Raw genomic sequence first — 18,961 nt, 5'->3', positions numbered from 1 at the left:
GTATACTTCATATCCATCTATCTTTTATTATACTTTATAAATCTATCTATTGAATCAGTACATATACTTAATATAATATCTATCTATTGAATCAGTACATATACTTTATATAATATCTGTCCATCTATCTTTTAGTGTACTTTATATAATTTCTTTACAATAACTTGCCCCTCATAATAAACTTGGGTTCATTGCATAAGTGTGAACAGAAGAAACACAGACACCAGGATCAGGAGCAAAGGTTGAAGTCTGAGTCTCTGGGGAAAGATCAGAAACCTGCGGCCACTTTAAGAGAACAACACTTCCTGTTTGTGAGGAGAACTTTTCTCATGGGGGGAGTTTCACAACTGACCTACCTCACTACACACACACACACACAGACACACAGACACAAACACTCACTCTGAGCTGCAGGCTGGGACACACACACACGCGCACACACGCTCACACACACACACACACAGGAGCGCAGCGCAGGTAACAGAGACTCACCTGCAGAAGCACCGCGGGGAGGAGGCTGCTCATGTCCGACACTGGCACCATGTCCACGGGGTTCCGGGCCATGTTCTCCCTGCTCACACCGAACGAGTCCTCGTTCCAGAGGGTGGAGGATGTCCCTCACTATGTGCAGCAGGTGGGTGTGATGACAGGTGTGTGTGTGTGTGTGTGTGTGTGTGTGTGTGTGTGTCCTCAGGTGGTTCCCTGTGTGTATTGAGGTTATGAGACTTTAACGCTCTGAGGCTGCAGAAATCACACTGAGAGATGAACTCAGTGAGATGCTTCTCCTGCACATGATGCAGTCAGTATTACATGTGTGCTACATTATGACTGTGCATGCAGACATGTCCTCACTACAGTACCTGGGAAACATCCTGCATGTCTATATACTGGTTCTTGTCAGGACCAGTAACCTCGTGGGGAACAAACCCCGGTTCTAATGAAGTCAGTGATCAGATGTGAGTTCTGGTTAAAGGTCCAGTGTTGTCAGATTTAGGTTAAAGGGAACTATTGGCAAAAATTTAACATAGAATAATCCTCATGATGTTTTCATTAGTTCATTTCATCTAAATTGTATGAATTGTAGTTTTCTTTACCCCAGAAAAGACCCTTTATATTCAAATACTTTATATTTACATGGAGGGGACCCTCTCTACGGAGGCCGCCATCTTTTTTACATTAGTCCAGACTGGACAAACTAAATAAACTTTGAGTTTTAATGACAACTGAAGTTACCACAGGTTCTTCTTCATGTTTGGAAGGAGAGGGTGAGGTGAGGGGTGATCAGCTGCAACATGAAACTTCAACACTTTAAGGTGAATGGTCAGATGTGAGTTGTGGTTAAGGTCAGCGATATAAGAGACATTCTGAAGCTTAATTGACCAGAACAATCATATGATGTCTTGTGATCATTGTCATGAAGGAGTCACAATGAAGACAGGACGTCATGGTCAGTTTTAAAAAATGCATTCTTCAAGGTGTCAGCATCTCACAGGACAACAGACACTACAGGTCAATCGATCATTGACCATAATGACCATGAAATAATGACAACTTTACATAAAGTCCTAAATCTCCCGGCTCAACAGAAATATAAAAACACAGTTATACTGTAGTTTTCATGTTTGTATCTTAAATTAAAAGTAAAGAAAAGTAAATCATGGGCGTCGCAGCTGTATTTAAGTGCAACACTTCAGTAAATCTGCAGTCGGGGTTCCTCCCACTTGTTTCTGTCACTTTACTGTGTCTCATTTGCCTTTTTTATGGTGGCGAATGTCTGGTGCAGGTTTAACAGCACGTGTTTGTTATGAGGTTTTTACAGGGCACATCAGGGGAGGAGAACAATTACCCTCACAGCAGGAGTCCTTAGAATCCACTACCAAACATGATGAAACAAATGTGTTGTTGCCGCGGGGCTCAGTGGTTATAAGAGTGTGTATGGGTGTGTGTTCGGCGTTTGTGACTCAGCACTGTTTACAGTTTGCGCTGTGTCACTAATTACTCTGCACATTTGTTGCTCTTGGAACCCAAAGGCCAAATTAATTAGAAAAAACAAAAAATCAATCTGCAAATTTTGCATTTGTTTGGAATTATCAGCTTGTGTTGCCCGGTCTCTTCTGCTGATTCGAAAGCAAACAAAATATTTCTGAGACAGTAATGATAAAAGTTTCTTGGCGGCCGACATGTTTGCAGCCAACATCCGTTACCTTATTAAAAAAAAAAAAAAAGTCTGTTTGGGGAAAAAAAGCAGACATCTGGTCCACAAACATCATGTTCTATATGAGGTTGAAAATAAAATAAGATTATTAGAAACCACAACAAACAGTCACACACATGCTGCAGCATGAAGGAGGCTTTTTGATTTTTGGTTTATTTGTCAAAAGATAAAAACAAAGGGAAAGACGTTTTCATTGGATGCAAGTTCTGAAAAAGGACAGAAACGTTCGTATGAAACTAGCAGACAATAAGATGCATGTGCTAAGACGCCAGCTTTTTCCTCTTCTCCGCTTTTTTTTTGCACATGAGAATGAGCTTAGCCTGCAGAATAATTTTGTCCCGAGTTGTCAAGAAGTCGGAGCTGCAGAGGTAAAACTATCCTCTAGCCAGGAGAGGGGGGGACGGGGGGGGGGGGGGGGGGGGGGGGAGTTTAGGCCGGCGTCCAGAAAAATAATCTCTCTCTCAGCGGGTTCGGAGGAGGTCTGCCTGCGCTGCGAGGCCCATTTGTTCGCTGCAGCTCTACGGTCTGCTGCCAGATGTTGGACTGTTGCGTGTGATCGCACGTCCCTGTAGTTGCTCTCGCCTCTGCACGTGCACATGCATTCACACAGAAATCCATGTCGCACACCTGCATGCTCAAGTGGAAGCCTTCACATGTGAATATGCACAAACACACACACACACACACACACACACACACACACACACACACTTCCTCCCTGCCCACCTGCAGATGTGTTCCTCTGCGATCCCGTCACACCCTCGCTCTTGGCGGGGGCCATGTGTCCCTGTTACGAGGCTTATGGTCTATGAGCGCCTTTGAGCTAAAGCTAACCAGCAGAGCAGCTGAAGTCGCAGTCGTGACCCGTTCGCTAACCCCGTCCCTCGCTAATTTGCTCCATGTTTGACAGACCCATTAAGAGGTTATTACACGTTTCCAGCACAGTTAGAAGTGGAGGCCTGTCACTGACTGTTTGGTTGGTGCTCGCCATTTGTTTTGTCAGAGCCGGTTACTGAACCTCATCCGTCCTTTGCAACTTGGGGAAAGTAGAATTTTGTCATTTTTAATCATTGTTGGTTTGCCTCTAATAAAAAAAAACGAACTTACATTCGATGCATGTCGGACTTTATGAATCAGATGTTTTGTGAAAATGTAGTTTTTAATTTAGGGGGACTGTTTTACATGGGACATACAAATGTGCAATACCTGCGAGGACAATGTCTTTAAAGACAAAACATCTTGGATTTGTCCTTAATTTACCTGCTTTTATCCAGTGACTGTAGATTTGCACCTTTTTAATCCTCACATTTTTATATTTAGAACTATGAAATGGGATGATTCAATTTTCTGTATGGATTACGTTTCTGTCTTGAATGGAGATGAAACTCTTTTCAGTCTAGAGCACAAAATATTACCATCTAGAATATATCTAGGAAGGTATTAGAAAAAAGTCAGGATTATAATTCTGTTGCGTTTCCACTAAGATTTACATTTAGGTATCTGCTGAACTCAACATTTTGATGAAAATTTCATGACCTAATTTAGTTAAAGCTACAGTTACAGCATTTTTTACATTATTTAGAAGAATAAGCAGAATAACTTATATCGTAACCTTACTTAGATGACTTTATTTATTTTATCTATAAATTGTAAAACATCCCACCCCTCGTTCTGTTTGTTTGGTTTCCCCCCGACGTCGTTAAAAGTGAAAATGTGCGTTGTTGTGTTCGCCCCGTGGTTTAACTGAAACCCCTGAGATCACGTCGACCTCCAGAGCAGCTCTGCTAAGACAAATGTTTTTGATCCCTTATTTGCCAATACATTGTGGTTTCAGACCCGCTGCTCGAGCCTCGGGCAACGCAGCAAACATCACGGATCACAAGACAAGAAAGCGTTTCAAGCTTTCAGCTCATCTGCCAAAACACACTGCAGCTCAACACAACTAAAGCAACAGTGAACTCAAAACTGTCTTGTTTTCACAGTCTGTAATTGCTGATTCATGACTCTGTGTGTGTGTGTGTGTGTGTGTGTGTGTGTGTGTAGGCCACTCCTTTCTTCGTGGGGCTGATGGTTCTGGAGCTGGTGGTCGGTTCGCTGAAGTCAGGAACCCCGGTGGTCACCATCAGCGATGGCCTCACCTCCATATCTTCTGGAATGATCTCCAGACTCCCAATGTGAGTGTTGAGGCAGGTCAGGTTGTGACTGATTTAATTTAAAGGAACATCCTCACCAAAGCTCATGTGGTGTGGGACCATGGAAGCTGACGCTCTACGAATGCACCATTTTTCATGGGGATGATCATATTTCGGTCACTCTCACTTTAACCTGTTCCAGCTCCTCCTGCGGATGAGACGCATCATCCCTCCAGCGTGTTCTGGGTTTACCCTGCAGGAGCATGATCAAGATCCTGATATGCACCTACAGTACATAGGCAGCTTTACAACCTTACAGTCTTCTCAGCTGCTCCCTGGGACATCCGCCCATTCTCATTACAACCATTTTGACCCGTGTCTGATGAAGCATCATCTTTTCAGCCTTTAAACCAGCAGAAATGGATTTGTGCATTAGATTATGTTGTTAGGATAGAACCTGTAGACTGTGAGGTGAAGCTCTGACTGTCCCTCCCTCTCTTCAGGTTGTTGATGCGAGGCTGTGAGCTGACAGCGTACATGTACGTGTGGGACCACTTCCGACTGGTGGAGCTGCCCTGGGACTCTGCCTGGACCTGGTGGTTCACGTTCCTGGGGGTGGACTTCTGCTACTACTGGGTCCATCGCTTCGCTCACGGTACCAACACAAGACACTGATGTACACGGACGGGACAGGGGGTGGAGGGATCCGGGGGGGGGGGGGGGGGGGGCAGTTCATTGAAACGTTCTTCACACTCTTGTTTTCTTGTGTTTTCGATGTTGTGTGGTTTCAGAACTGTGTATTACCTGGAAACAAGTAAGCGTCACTCGACTGTTTAAGAAGGGAAATTGACAGAAGATCGACCTTTAATGACAAAAGTGATACTCGCCCTCATCCATCACAGTCGTGTGGAGGAACGCTCACGTCTTTAGGCTTAAAAAGGTGCATGTGACGGCTTTTGAAGTTCGCTCCTACACGGAGCATGGCGGCTGTGGTCAGCCTGGATTCATGGTGGTTACTAAGGATTTGAATAATGACCACTTTTCCTGGTGGAAAAAGTATTAAAATGTCAGTAGAAACTTTTTCAACCCACTCCTACAGCATAATCCTCGTCTCCACTGACCAAACATATGCTTAGTATGTTTCAAGCAGTTATACCTCATTCAAAATATGGATAACTAGGTTGCATCAAAGATTCTCTCCTGTTTTTCTTAATGGAGGAGCAACGTATTTGTGTTTCGAATCGAACACCAATCAAACATCTGCCCCTAAGATAACAGAAACAGAAAACTACAAAGCGAGTTGATGATAAATGGCTGTAAAATGTTGATTTAGTCGCCAGCTCTGCAGGGAGGAGTCGTGAAGATAGCACACACATCATGCTATCCTGGACGCTGCAGAGGAAGCAATTATTTTTGAGTTACATCCAGCTGGTTTGGAGCTGTGCAGATGTGAGAGGCCGTGGTCTCCAGAGGACGGCGGTCTGAACCCGGAGCTGTCACAGCTACAGGCCGTATATAGTCACGGCTCTGAAGCAGCAACATCCTGCAGCAGCATCACTACGCTGAAAAATAAAAAATATGTCCCTGGTGCTGTATTTCTGAAGCAGTGGCTGGACATCTTTAGAAATGACTCTTTCCTTGTGTGTTGGCTGATGCACGTGCCAGATGCTCAGCTGCATCACAGCGCACAGGATTTAAAGTGGTATTTATTTGTGGCCTGCACTGATGTTTATTTGTGTCAGCGGCACATCAAGCTGCCCGACGTCGCGTCCGCATAACTGTGGAATGAAAGTACAGTGCCGCTGTGTTGACGTTAGAATTTGTCTGAACAGAAGCTGTGTTTTCAAAATGAGCGTTGCAGCTCGCCAAGAAGTTCCCGACATGATTCCGAGGTGACCGAGAACATCACCTCAGGAAGCTGCTATTTTACAGCTCGGTTTTTGTATCAGGGCAGAGGACATGTTCGGCAATTCTGCTTCATCGTGCAGCTCGTTTATCTGTGTGAGGAACTTTATTTAGAACACAATAACAAGAAGTGAATTTACTGGATTTAGGAAAATTACCAACAGCCAGAGACAATGATTTAGAGATAACTGATGATTATTTTTTATTATTAATGAATCAACATTTTCTCAAATTAATTAAATGTGTAGTTAATCACTTTATTGTCATTGCTGTGTGTAATTTATTAATTTAAATTATTGTTCAAATTAGACAGATTGCACAAAAGCTACTGGACGGATTACCGCAGTATTTGTTGGAAGGATGTGGTATCAGAGAAGAACCCATTAAACTGGTGAATATTCAGGTATTGTTTTAAACATTGAAGTTGAATTCTCAGAGTATTTTGTTGGTGGATTTTATTGAGATATTAGATATTAGATTTTTTTAGGGGCTTGGAATTAGTGAGTTCATACATTTTAGATCAAAAGGAAAAACCAGATCTAGAGGTTTTAGTGGCGTTTGTTAGTTTGCAGGATTAGGCAAAGTCTCTTTAACCAAATTTTGTGGATGGGATTCATTTATTTTTCACTTTCTGTAAATATGCAAATATCTTGTATGTTTCCATGCGTCAGTGTTTTAGTGTTTGTTATGTTCAGAGGATTGTCTTGTCACAGAGTAGAAGAAAAACTAAACCAAATCAATAACTTGCTCTTTTCTGAGAAAAAGGGTCAATGAGTTTTTTTGATCTGTCACGTGGCTCATGTAGAGTCACCTCTGTGGTGATGCCAAGTTAAACCATGACTCAGCAGCGTGACAGTGAATCATGTTGATAAAACTCCACACGAGGAGCCGAGGATAATCACAGATGATCCATGTGTGGGACTATTTTTTTGAATTACCATGGTAACATGTCTGCTGAGTGATATTGAGTGAGTTAGGATTTAACGACGTGTGTTCCTGGAGTTACAGGAGTGACGCTCACACTCGTACATATGCTGGTTTATTTGGTCAGATTTCTTTTTATGCTTTAAACGGCAGAATCTTTTTTTTTTTTATGTCTCAGTTAATAAAAGAAAGTTTCCACTTTCATTTCCTCCTCTTCCAGCCCGTTGGGGTTGTTATCATGGAATATTTTGGCGTCACAGATAATTGTCTGCTGCGATGTGGCCGCAGCGCTCGCTCGGGATGTACAGCATAAGCCTCTTTCTTTTTTTTCCTCGTTACCAAAGGAACGTGGCTCGCTCCGACCGCAGGACTGAGACGACAAGGTCCTCACTCCTCACTCTGGTCAGCCAAGGTCATCTCGGTCAACCATATTTTGACCTACGGCTTGTTCCACAGCAAGGTTCGACCAAAATGTTCCAGTGTGTGGGAAGGACGTTTTGCACAATAAAGCACTAAAGTATGAGACGTATGCAGAGTGCGGCCAGACGGGAGTTTTCAGCAGTTTGATGAGTGTTAAGTTATCATGTACAAATGCTTTCGCGGGTCTGTCTTGTTTCATTGCACATATCATGGTGCACTTTTACACCCTGACCAGTTTGTGCATGAAAATACTGGATCTATAATCCTGTTGTCAAGACATTTCAGCTATAAATATTATAAATATTGCAGAAAACTACAAAAAAGAGGCAAAAGTGACATCCTCTGCCTGGAAATACGAGCCCTTATTAGCCCCAGTGTAAAATATCAATTTCAGTTTCACCGAATTTTTTATGGCCCTCCTTTTTTTTCAGTTTCCCCTCTCATGACTTCCACATGAGAGAACAGCTCGAAGATAATTAAGTGGAAAGTACTTTGAAAGGCGGCCTGTCGTCTGATGCCTCCTTCGCTGACGAGACGTGACTACTTGGCTCTGCTCTCGCCAGACGTTGTGATCTTGGGAAATATGAGCAGATTGGAAGGAAAGCGAGTTGCACTGGTCTGCAGGCGTTTAGATCTGGATCATATTCAAGCAGTGTAAGAAAAACCCTGCGACTATAAGGGTTTGGTATCGATGGAGTCTTTTCTGATACCGGTGCTAAATCAATACTTTTGAAACGGGACCAGTGCCAGAACCGAACCATGCATCTCTAGGTGCTAAACTAAAGGTTCAGTGTGTAAAATAATCCTAGTGACTGTGTCTGTGGCCTTTTGCTGAGTGTGTGGACTGAATCTGTGAAGACAAACACCATCTTCTATTTATATTTGAATTACCTTTGTGCACACAGACTCATATGAAGGATTTGTTTATCTAAATTCTAAGCTTCCTGATATCCTGGAGCTTTACTGAGCCCTCTCTGTTCTGAAGTTGTAAATTGACCGAATGCTTCAATGTGTAACTCTAAGTTCTGAGATAGCACGACCCTGTATAAACATTTACCACCGGTCTTTGAATTCAAGGGCATCAAACACACTAGTTCAATAACCTGGTGAACCACAAGAATCGGAAAAAAAAGAAACATTCCTAAAAAAGTTTTTCCTCTTCCACCGTCAGACGGACTATATTTATTCAAAACTCCTCTATTCTGAACCAGATGGTTTTGGGTGAGCAGGAGGCCTCGGTTCAGATGCGGCCATGTTGTTGACAGGCCTGTTGATTCTGTTTATTCTAACCTCATATCGCCAGCACCACTAATAGCAGCTCTAGTCTCAGCCAGCATCTATATCCAGGCATGCCAGCCAGGCTGCAGCCATTAATCAGCAAGTCAGCTGTCCATACTCTGATTATATGTGAGGTAATGGAGTTACGCTGCCGTCGTCTCACCACACCGAGTGCTGCTGCTGCTTTGTTACCCTTATAGCTCAGGAAACATCAGAGAATCCACTCGTGAAATTCTGTCACTGCTCCTTTACTGTGATGTGTGGAGGCAGAACACTGAGGTATTGATTTAGTGGAACATTAGTCAGCTGTTGGTGGAGGAGATTAAGGCAATTTGATCTGGTTGGAAATGGAGAAAGACGGCATTGTTGAAATGAAATAATGAGATGATGACATTACACCCTCTGTCAACTTGAGGTCGGCAGAGACGATGCACATACGTACTCTGAAGGAATTCCTGAAATGCAAAATTAAACAAACAACGATTTAGTTCTCAACATTTAGATTTTATTTATCATTTACCAGAGTAAATACACAGAGTGATAGATCTCTCCTCTCTCTGCTCTGGGTCCAGTGTCCTCTCCTCTCCTGCAGTGCTCTGTGACTTCCTCTCCAGCACATCAGTTGCCACCTCACTACATCCTCTGTGGCTCGTGCACACCCTCCCTTCCCTCCTGCAGACAGCAGCAGTTGTTAAGTCAAACAGATGTGCTCAGCACTCCTCTGCTTGTCCTCCATTCCCAAGCAGACGCAGCTGATGTGGATGTTATTGTTTAAAGAGGAGCTCCTCCTGGCTGTGTGGTGGGGTCGAGGGCGGAGGGGCTCCATAAATCTTCGCTCTGACGGCGAGTTCCTGGCGCGGTTGTAGGTTGCGGGGCTGACAAAAGAATCCGGGCCCCCGCTTGGTTTCGCTGGTTGTGTCGGTACGGTCTGGTCAGGATGTGGGGGTCTCGCACACGGCAGCAGCAGAGCGCAAGTGAAAGGCCTCATGGGAGGCAGAGATAACATCAACAGTGATGTATAGGTCACTGAGCTCACACTCTCTGTCTGCTGGGTGTGATGAAAGAGAGAGGAGGGGGACGTCTACTGAGAGAGCGTCTGGTCTGATTGAACTCAGTCATCACGGAGGGATAACGTCCGCAGGGCCTGTATGTGCAGCACTTAAAGAAAGTGTAGAAAAGAAGAGTGTGTTATGATGGTGGAGGGGGACGCTGAGCTCAGCAGAGGCCACAGTCCGGCTGTCTGCTGCCCTCGTGTGCTTCGCTCGCTGTACGGACAGACTTCCCTCTGTCAACAGTGATGACAGACAACGTTTCCACTGCTGACGCTGCTGAGGACGAAACTCTGCTGTTGTGTGAACATGGTGGATGAATGAGACGCCGCACATGTGGATTGTTGTATGTTTTAGAGGGAAAACTTATATCTCCTTCAGTGGAGCTCTTTGCTCAGAGTTAGATCTCGTGCCCCAAAGGCAAGAGATGTAATGTCTGGAATAAAATCCCCATCGTAAATCATATTTTGACCTAAAGACCAGACAACGATTATCAGTTTGTTGTAACCACGTATTAGATTTTACTCTCTTATTGTTTTTCCTGTAACTGTGAGAAATGCAGGATTAAGGTGGATATTTTTAGGAGGATTTAGAAAAATGAAGGAAACAGACTGAAAGAGTCAGATATTTTACCTTTTGTGTCTTTTGGCCTAATTTACTTCCTTCAGTTTCTTCATGGATTTTGAGTTTCTGTACTTTGCGTTCTGTATCTTCTTCTTCTTCCTCGACAGAATGACGTGTGAAAATCCCAGACTGGTAGTTTCAGAAATACTCAGTCATCATATCAGAGTCTCTGAGATCATCCTGATGTTTGAAGTAAACATCGACTGAATCTTCCGAACCTTCACCTGCAGGATGTTCCTCTCTGCACTGCTGCCACACGATTGGCTGATTGGTGCAGGCGTTCCTAATAAAGAGCTCAGTGAATGTAAAATAAAATGCCATCCGTTTGCAACTGAGCACTTAAAAGCGTTTTGGAGTAGAATTTAAATTAGACAGACACTTGGTAGCGTGCACACTACGTCTATGAGTAATCCCACATCCCTCTGCAACGTTTTGTGAAAATCCACTCCGATGTTTTTGTGTAATCACGCTCACAATCAAACAAAACAAACATACGACCAACTCGCAATTGGGAATCGCCTGTCACTTTCTGCTCCATAGTGTTTGCCCCCTCTGTGTGAGAGCTGTAAGTGGCCCTGACCGGCGTTAGTGTGTTTAGTTTAGTGTGTGTGACTGAGCCGTGTGGACAGCATGAAGTATGGCAGCAGTGGAGGGGAGTTGGCTGACCGTCCCACTGAGTCCAGCGCTCGATGTTTGGGTTGGCATCCCATCCAAGAGCCCTCCAGTCCAAACACTGGAGGGCCGTTCACAGCCCATTAGCTCTGTGAGTGACGGGGCAGCCCACCACTCGGAGGGCTGCACATGAAGGACGCGGCTTGTTAGTGCCAGGACTTTGTCGCTGAGGGTGATGATTGAGGCGGCTGATTGATGTAACTCTAAAACCTTTTCATGAGAGTGGTGCAAGAGCTGATTTGGATCTCCGTCGACACACGCTGCTTATTTTCCTTTTTGTCCAGTCATACGTTCTTTCTACAGCAGCGTTAGTCAAAGTGCAGTTTGATAATTATTGGCACTTTCTACACGCAGGCTCATAATGGAGCTGAATTTACGAGGCTCAACAGGACTTTGGTTCCTGCGTTTATGTGACTTGTGCAAGCGCCGCTCCTGACGGGGAGGAGGTGGACGTAAACCTGTTAAAGTCCGACTCTGACTGATTATGACATATAGGCCCTGATTATGTGTCATGATATAATTCAACAACTCAATTTGAAAAATGTTAGGCTATGACATCACCATGCTGCCTCTCCTTCTCTGTAATACACAGAATACTGGGGCAGTAACATGTTACTGTTGCATAGGGTTTAATACTTGGTTCTGTGTTTCACTGGAAGAAAATAACATCAGGAAACCGCAGCAAAATGTTTATTTGTTTAGTTTTTAAGGCATCAGTTGAACTAATGTACCAGAAAAAAAAGAAAATGAATTGATTTTTCTGGCGATGCATTTTTGAGATTACTATATAAATACTTTCTAAAACATTATAAAAACTCTTTATATATATATGAGCCTGGTATGTTTTTGTATTAATATCCATAAATCATGATATGGGAAATTGGTGGAAATGTCAAAACACTTAATTTTGCCATGTGAAAGAAAGAGAGACAGAAAATATTCCTGGATCGTCCCTTGTTGCCTCATCCATCCACCAAGTTTTGTAAAAATCCGTTCAGTAGTTTTTTGCTTAATTGGCGGAAGTCATTAGAAGCAAAACTATCTGATGTCCTCCAAGATATATCTGAGAAGTTATTTAAGGATTTGAGCGTGTGACTAATGCTGTCATTTTGAAGATAAGATAACTGGGGACACTAGTAAAGTAACAATACGTAGCATGCAATACTTATAAATGAGGACACAAATAAATAAATGGAATAAAAACGAATATATACAATTATAAACAGAATATTTACCATGTGAACATACGTATATTGAACACATGAGCCATCGAGTTTCACAGACAGAAATTCACATCTCCCAGTTAAAAAGTTAAAGTGCAATAGAAGGTGTTTGTGGCCTCGTGGGATCACAGCTGATTGTCGAACAGCTGCAGGAAGAAGCAGCCTCTCCCTCAGACACGTCGGGTGCATCGCTCTGTCGCTGACGGAGCCGCTCGGTGCTGTGACGCTGAGACGTCAGTCCTGTACTAAGTGTCCTAACTGTCCGTCAGCTCCTTGTTATTCCGGAGAAACCATGAGTGGAGGCTCGCTGGAGGCCAGATGGATGTGCCGTGCTCAGCGTTTCTCCGCTCTTGCTGGGAACGTGGAGACTCAGTGGCATTGGTTCTCACCATTAACGGGGCTTCCCTCCTGAATAGGCCCTGCCAAACTATGCAGTGTCCCGCCGAGTTTGAGATGAGGACATGGGCTTGCAGTGAAGCCTAGCAGTTCCTACTTCCTATCAGTGACAACCAGCATCAATCTTCACCGCCCTTAGTCCTGGACCCTGCCAAGCTCGACTCCAGTGAGGAGAAAAAAACGAAAGGACTCAGGCAGTTGGAATCAAACAAAGGCTGGATTATCCTGAACATGTTTCCTTGCAGGGCAGTTCATCTCTGAATCCCCCATGGTGCAAAGCGGGAGGAGCGTCATAGTTTTAGTTCTTGACCTCTCGTCTCTCGTGTCCTTGTGTCCTCTCCTAACTGACTGTCAGTTGTGTTGAGAGGGCAAATAAAGTTTGAAATAAAATCCTGTTGCTTCTATTTCGACTCCATCCAAAATACACCGTTTAACACTGTGTGTGACACACGTCCAAAAACATCCCTGTGACATTCACTCTCTCACACCTGCTGAAATCCAGCAATAACCCTGTTAAATAAGTGAGGTGTGCTGCGGTAGTGTTCGCTGCTCAGCTCCTCGGGGGTTGTGAAGGAATTCCACCTCAGTGTCACCGATTGGGAAACATCTGGACAGATTGCGGCGCTCCTCCGCTCTCGCAGCGCTCACCTTCGCTTCTCAGCTGTGTGTTTGTTCAGGTGCGGCCGACCTTCGACCCACTGGGTTTTTGCGACTGCCGGCCTCGATGCTATTTCACGAGTTTATTAAACATCGAGAGAGGACGAGTTTGAGATGTGGTTTTTCAATGATTTCTCAAAAAAGAAGGGAGCAGTGTATCTGCAAGGCTTGATGAGATGGGTCAAGTTCAGACAGAAACTTTAAAACCATCACCTGCGTTGGACTTTTCTCTTAATGTCACTCTAACATTAAAGATGTCACAGCTTCGGTTCTGATAATAGTTGATTTAGTTGATAGTAGATTATGTTGGATAATAGGTTTAAAGAAGTTTTTGATGATATATATTTGAAGATCTAAGCAGAAAAACTGAAAGGAAACAGCTAAAGTTCACTGGTAGAACATGTTAGCTTCTATTTTGCTTCTTGAATAACACAATCTTCATGTTTTTTTTAATCTTGCTTTTTAAATTCAAGTTTAATTGTTGTATAATTGATCTCTTCATGACAAATCCCATCACACATCAATGTGAAACTTCAACTTCATCTTATAACTTGTGCTGCTTTCATTACAAAGAACACAACACTCCTGGCGTTTGTGGTCCTGTGATATTCGAAGGATACAGTTGGTTCTTGTACGACTGCAGAAGCCAAAGCGGACGGGAGGTGCCAAAAAGCACAGACCAGACGGGGTGGTCCGGAAACGGCCCGCAGATCCAGTGAAACTTAACAAGCATGTTCCCTTTGGATGTTAAAATGAAGTGTAACACAGATATTAATGTAGCAAGTATCACAACACAGCGGAGGAATGTAAACTGGAGCTCTGGGACACCGGACTGGACGTTAACCAGCTGCACCCGAATACCCGCCGTCATAATAGCCTGACACCCTCCCCCCACCCCACCCCCCCTGTGGCCAGCTAAACTCAAGCCTCGGGTTTTCATGACGGCCGGCGGCCAGGAGCAGCAGCAAAATGGCTCCTTCTGGGGCGTGAAGGTGTCCAGTTACTTATCTTGGGGAGAAGCGAGGTTGATTGTTGAGATAAATCACCGGTGGTGGTGATGTAAAAGCAGCCGAATGTGTGTGAGTGGTTGAGGCCTGCGCTGAGTTTCTCCGTGCACGGTTACACGTCTGCTGGTGGCTCTGCAACAGTCTTGAGAACGTGGATGAAGCGATAACCTCCCATTAGATCAGGACTCTTGGACTCATGTTTTATGCTGATGTGTTTTTCTGCAGAGGTGGCCATCCTGTGGGCTGCTCACCAGGTTCACCACAGTTCAGAGCACTACAACCTCACCACCGCCCTCAGACAGTCCCTCACACAGCAGCTTGCATCATGGGTAACGCCTCATTTGTTCCGTTCAAGTTTTTTTTTTCTTATTGTCAGGAAATAGCATTTATTAATGGGAAACAAATTTATCCAACAAGTACGTGTCTAAAGCCTTTATTTTTTATTCCCCGGTGCCAAAACTATAAAACACGCACTGTTTCCTTGATTAAAAATATATATGGGAACTTATTTTGAAACAGTCCCAAATATGTTCCTTCATTTACGACTAAAAAATAGTCTCCAGCAAATGGACTATTTAGTTTATGAAACGATTGAGCCTCATTAAGAAATAAAACTAAATTTTATTAATATTCACATCTTCAGTTGAGAGGAAATGACTCACAATGTTTGTATCAGTTCTAATGCTTGACGTGAATGTGTAGGAAAGTTTTGAACATATTCAAATTCTAAACAACTTTATTCGTCCCCAGAGGGCAATTCTAAAAAAGTCTTTCAAGTATTTCAAGAATAAGGTTGTAATAATATATATATATATATACTATATTCTCAAAGTCACCGTGATCTTTTTGAAGTGGCTCTAATACTCTTTCGTAGTATATCAAAGTAAACACTGGGCTGGAAACTTCTGCTGCTGTGAAGACGTCTTATATCTGTCGGGTGTGAAGTGAATTAATGAACCCCCCCACCTCTCTTCAGATCTTCTACATGCCCATGGCTCTGGCTGTTCCTCCGTCAATGTTTGCTGTTCACATACAGTTAAACCTGCTCTACCAGTTCTGGATCCACACAGAGGTAAACATTCACTTACTCTTTAATGTCTTTAATGTGTGTTTGGGAATTTATTTGAGGCTCCGACAGCAACCACCTGTCCTCTTGTAATGTATTTTACCTCCCAGTGGCTCTGGATTGTTGCATTCATCATCCCATAATTGTTTTAAATAAAAAAGAATGAGTTGATAGAATCATAGTAGATATTTAATCCTTTTTATCTTTTATTGTTAATCATAGTTCTATGAAATCAAGATTTGGGACACGTGGATTCATGAAAATAGGATGCTAATAAACAAAACTTCCCATGAAAACACATGTACCTTGATAAACGGGAGTTATATTGAATAATGATGCACAACACACACGTTACTAAAGGGTGTAGGTAAAAGAAATATGAAGGAAAATAAAGAAAAATTAACATTTTGAGACATGAAATAAATGATTAATAACAATCAATCCTGAATTATACTCAGGGTCTTTAAAACCATGTTTGTCAGTGTGGAGAACATGAATACGTTTAAAATATCAATCAGCGTCCAGCTCCAGTACTGTGAGAGTTTGTCTGGCCGGAGAGAAAAGTCTGTAAAGTTATCTTTCCCCCCCGTGCCAATACTAATCCGTCTTCTGCGTCGGGACTTTGTAGAGTCAGTGTTGCAGTGGAACCTGTATTCAATAAAAAATAATGAGATTTTATGAAATATTCCAAACAGAAGCATGACCGCTCTGTCTGCCTTTAAAGTGACTGGGAGTATCACTTTTACAATCCCAGAGATCGTTAGAGGGAATGAATGGATTTGGAACGCCCTCCATCTTTTAGTGCACTATTAGTGAAAACAGTCATAATAGTCACGATTTTCTGAGGGGATGTAATTTATGCCTCCTTTATGGGTTTTTTTTTTTTTTTTTTTTGATGTCATGTAATTTATTGGCGCACTATTCTCTGCAGCCGTAGTGAAGTGGTGGAGACCCCTTTTCATTCGATATAAAACTCTCAAGCTCGACTGCCAGACGCAGCCATTACATGGAAATAATGAATCACAGAGAAACGCTGTGCAGCCGTGCACGTTTCTCCAGATTAAGGGGGTCGGCCGTATCGATGGGAAACATCAAAATATCTCCGACACGACCAAAAGAGAAACTTGAAGTGTGTGAAATATGCTCAGCGTGACCTCTGCGATCTTTGATGCTGCATCTGGTGGATGTCTAAGAGAAGTCAAGGTTTCATGTGAGGTTTATATGCAGAATGTTCTCATGTTGTTTGTATTAGACGACATGTGCGTGTTTTCTCTGTGTGTGTTTATAGGTTTAATCGTTAATAACAGTGTTAACATGTCCCAGAACGTCTCATCATTCCCGTTTAATGTTGAGATGAAATAAATAACTGTTGCTCTTTTTTTTTAAAATGATCAGTAAAATAAATAAGATAAAGAATTTTCGCGAATGCTTTAAAATTATATAAACAGCTCGCCACAGTTATTCGTATACTTAAGCTACAACCTTCAAATGTGCAGAACTTTGCTATTCATGCACATCAGAGGTTAAATTAAACCTGATCGATCTCTCACTGATCACTGCCCTGACATTTACTGCAGATGTTCATGCTCCCCAGCGGAAGAACCTTTTCTATTATGGGTGTGACAAAGGTGCAGTGCAGTTTTCTGACAGTTGTTTATTATTTGCACTTTGATTGTCAATTCGATTATTCAGACGAGTTGTGTGTTGTATTGTTTTACAGCAACTATGTGTTGACGGTTTGTTTTGTTCTGTTGTTGTGTCTGGGGTCAGGTCAGCAGGTCAGGTCTCTAAGAAGAATATTATTACTTTAAGTTTGAATGTGTATTTTACGTCCTTCAGGTCATCAGAGACCTCGGACCTTTGGAGTGGGTCTTCAACACCCCGAAACACCACAGAGTTCATCACGGTGAGATAAGTTTGTGTTTCATGAATGAAAGTGACAACCTAATCCTCTTATGTTGTTATGTTTCTACTGCCAGGATTTCTAAGACTAAGCTTTTATGTTTCACCAAGACCATGAGGAGCCCGAGAGCTCGATGTCTGGCCACGGTGGAACTTGGTTATTTGTGGTCGTGTTTAATTTGGTCCAGTCGGTATCTTTGCTGGCAGGTTGACCACTTGGTCGTGGGAAAACATGAGATATTGGAATGAACGGGAGCATTTGGTTCCAAGGATTTCTGTGGTTTTTTTTAGAAGTCAAATAACGTCTGTGGCAACTTCACTGACGTTTCTCTCAACAGGGAGGAACCTTTATTGTATTGACAAGAACTACGGAGGAATTCTGATCATATGGGACAGATTGTTCGGTAAGAATCTCTAATTTGCTTCTTTCTCTTGTTGTTGCTTTTTCAAATCAGTTACTAGTAGTTAAAATAACTTGTGTGGCTATTCACATGTTAGGTAGTTATATTAATTTAATTTAATTATTACTTGCACCGGACAGTAGGATTCAATTAACACAGAGAAGGTCGACATCACAGTTCCCATAAAATGAGCCAAAACATTCCTATCGCCCCCTGGTGGCTGGCTGGAGTAGTTAACCTGCTTCCTCCATGTGAGCAAATTGGACTTAAAAAGTCAAAGTACACGTCAAATGAAATCCCTCATTTGAAGTTGTTCTAATCACACCGGTGGACGCGTCTGACAAGTTTGTCATGATTGACAGTTGAGACTGAATCGTGATTGGTCGAGTGCTCCATCTCGTACGCGGATCACGATCTCTACTGCTCAGTCTTTGGCTCCAAACGACGTCAAACTCTCAAGATTGCTTCGCTCGTATTGGATCTTTGTTCACAGTCTGTGCTGTTTACTGTCTCACGCTGTCAAAGACGTCAGGAGAAAGCCGTCAAAGTGAAAGTCCTGCCGAGGATTAAGTGTTACAGCAGAGCCAAGCTTCAGATTTATGACTTACCAGTTATATATTTAAAGTTTTGCTCTGTAAAATTTAGATTTGCTTTTATTTGTTTGTCATGGTAATTAATTACTGTCACATTAAATTTAGCACATAAAGTGTTGAGTGCATAAGATTTAAGGCTACGAGAAGTTATGGGTTCATATAGAACCTGCGCTGGTGGAGGGCTGCCCTCTCATTACTTGCTATTTAATGGAAACCAAAAGTTGTGGTATCACCATTTATTACATCAACATGAAGGGAAACAGTGACTCTGTAAACTGCAGGTTTGCCTGTAGCTTTACTCGACTCAGCAATTTTGCATCAAACGTCAGTGAGAGGTAACAGATTAAATTTTGAGGTTTAGACATTTATTCTAGTTCATTGAATTCAAACAGTTTTAAGAGTTTCATCCTGCGATCTCAAGTTTTAGATTGTATTCATAAGTTTGAAGTTTTGTCTGCCCTCACAGAAGTTTGGTAAATCTCCATTAAGATCTAATG

At 42.8% G+C, this 18,961-nt stretch overlaps 1 protein-coding gene across 1 annotated transcript in view; it reads left to right on the top strand.

The window, feature by feature from the left end:
• Window positions 1-364: 364 nt before the first annotated feature.
• The window catches only part of agmo (alkylglycerol monooxygenase), a 39,111-nt gene continuing 20,514 nt past the window's right edge, over window positions 365-18,961 (top strand). The window contains exons 1-7 of the mRNA XM_069537669.1: window positions 365-634; window positions 4,259-4,389; window positions 4,851-5,002; window positions 14,728-14,831; window positions 15,479-15,574; window positions 17,408-17,474; window positions 17,809-17,874. Coding sequence (XP_069393770.1) covers window positions 524-634; window positions 4,259-4,389; window positions 4,851-5,002; window positions 14,728-14,831; window positions 15,479-15,574; window positions 17,408-17,474; window positions 17,809-17,874 — 727 coding nt within the window. The 5' untranslated portion in view covers window positions 365-523. The remainder of the gene's footprint in view (window positions 635-4,258; window positions 4,390-4,850; window positions 5,003-14,727; window positions 14,832-15,478; window positions 15,575-17,407; window positions 17,475-17,808; window positions 17,875-18,961) is intronic.

This window comes from Paralichthys olivaceus, chromosome 13 (genome assembly GCF_024713975.1).
Source record: "Paralichthys olivaceus isolate ysfri-2021 chromosome 13, ASM2471397v2, whole genome shotgun sequence".
Classification (NCBI taxonomy): domain Eukaryota; kingdom Metazoa; phylum Chordata; class Actinopteri; order Pleuronectiformes; family Paralichthyidae; genus Paralichthys; species Paralichthys olivaceus.
Note: the sequence above shows the minus strand (reverse complement) of the source record. Positions and strands in the feature narration are given on the sequence as shown.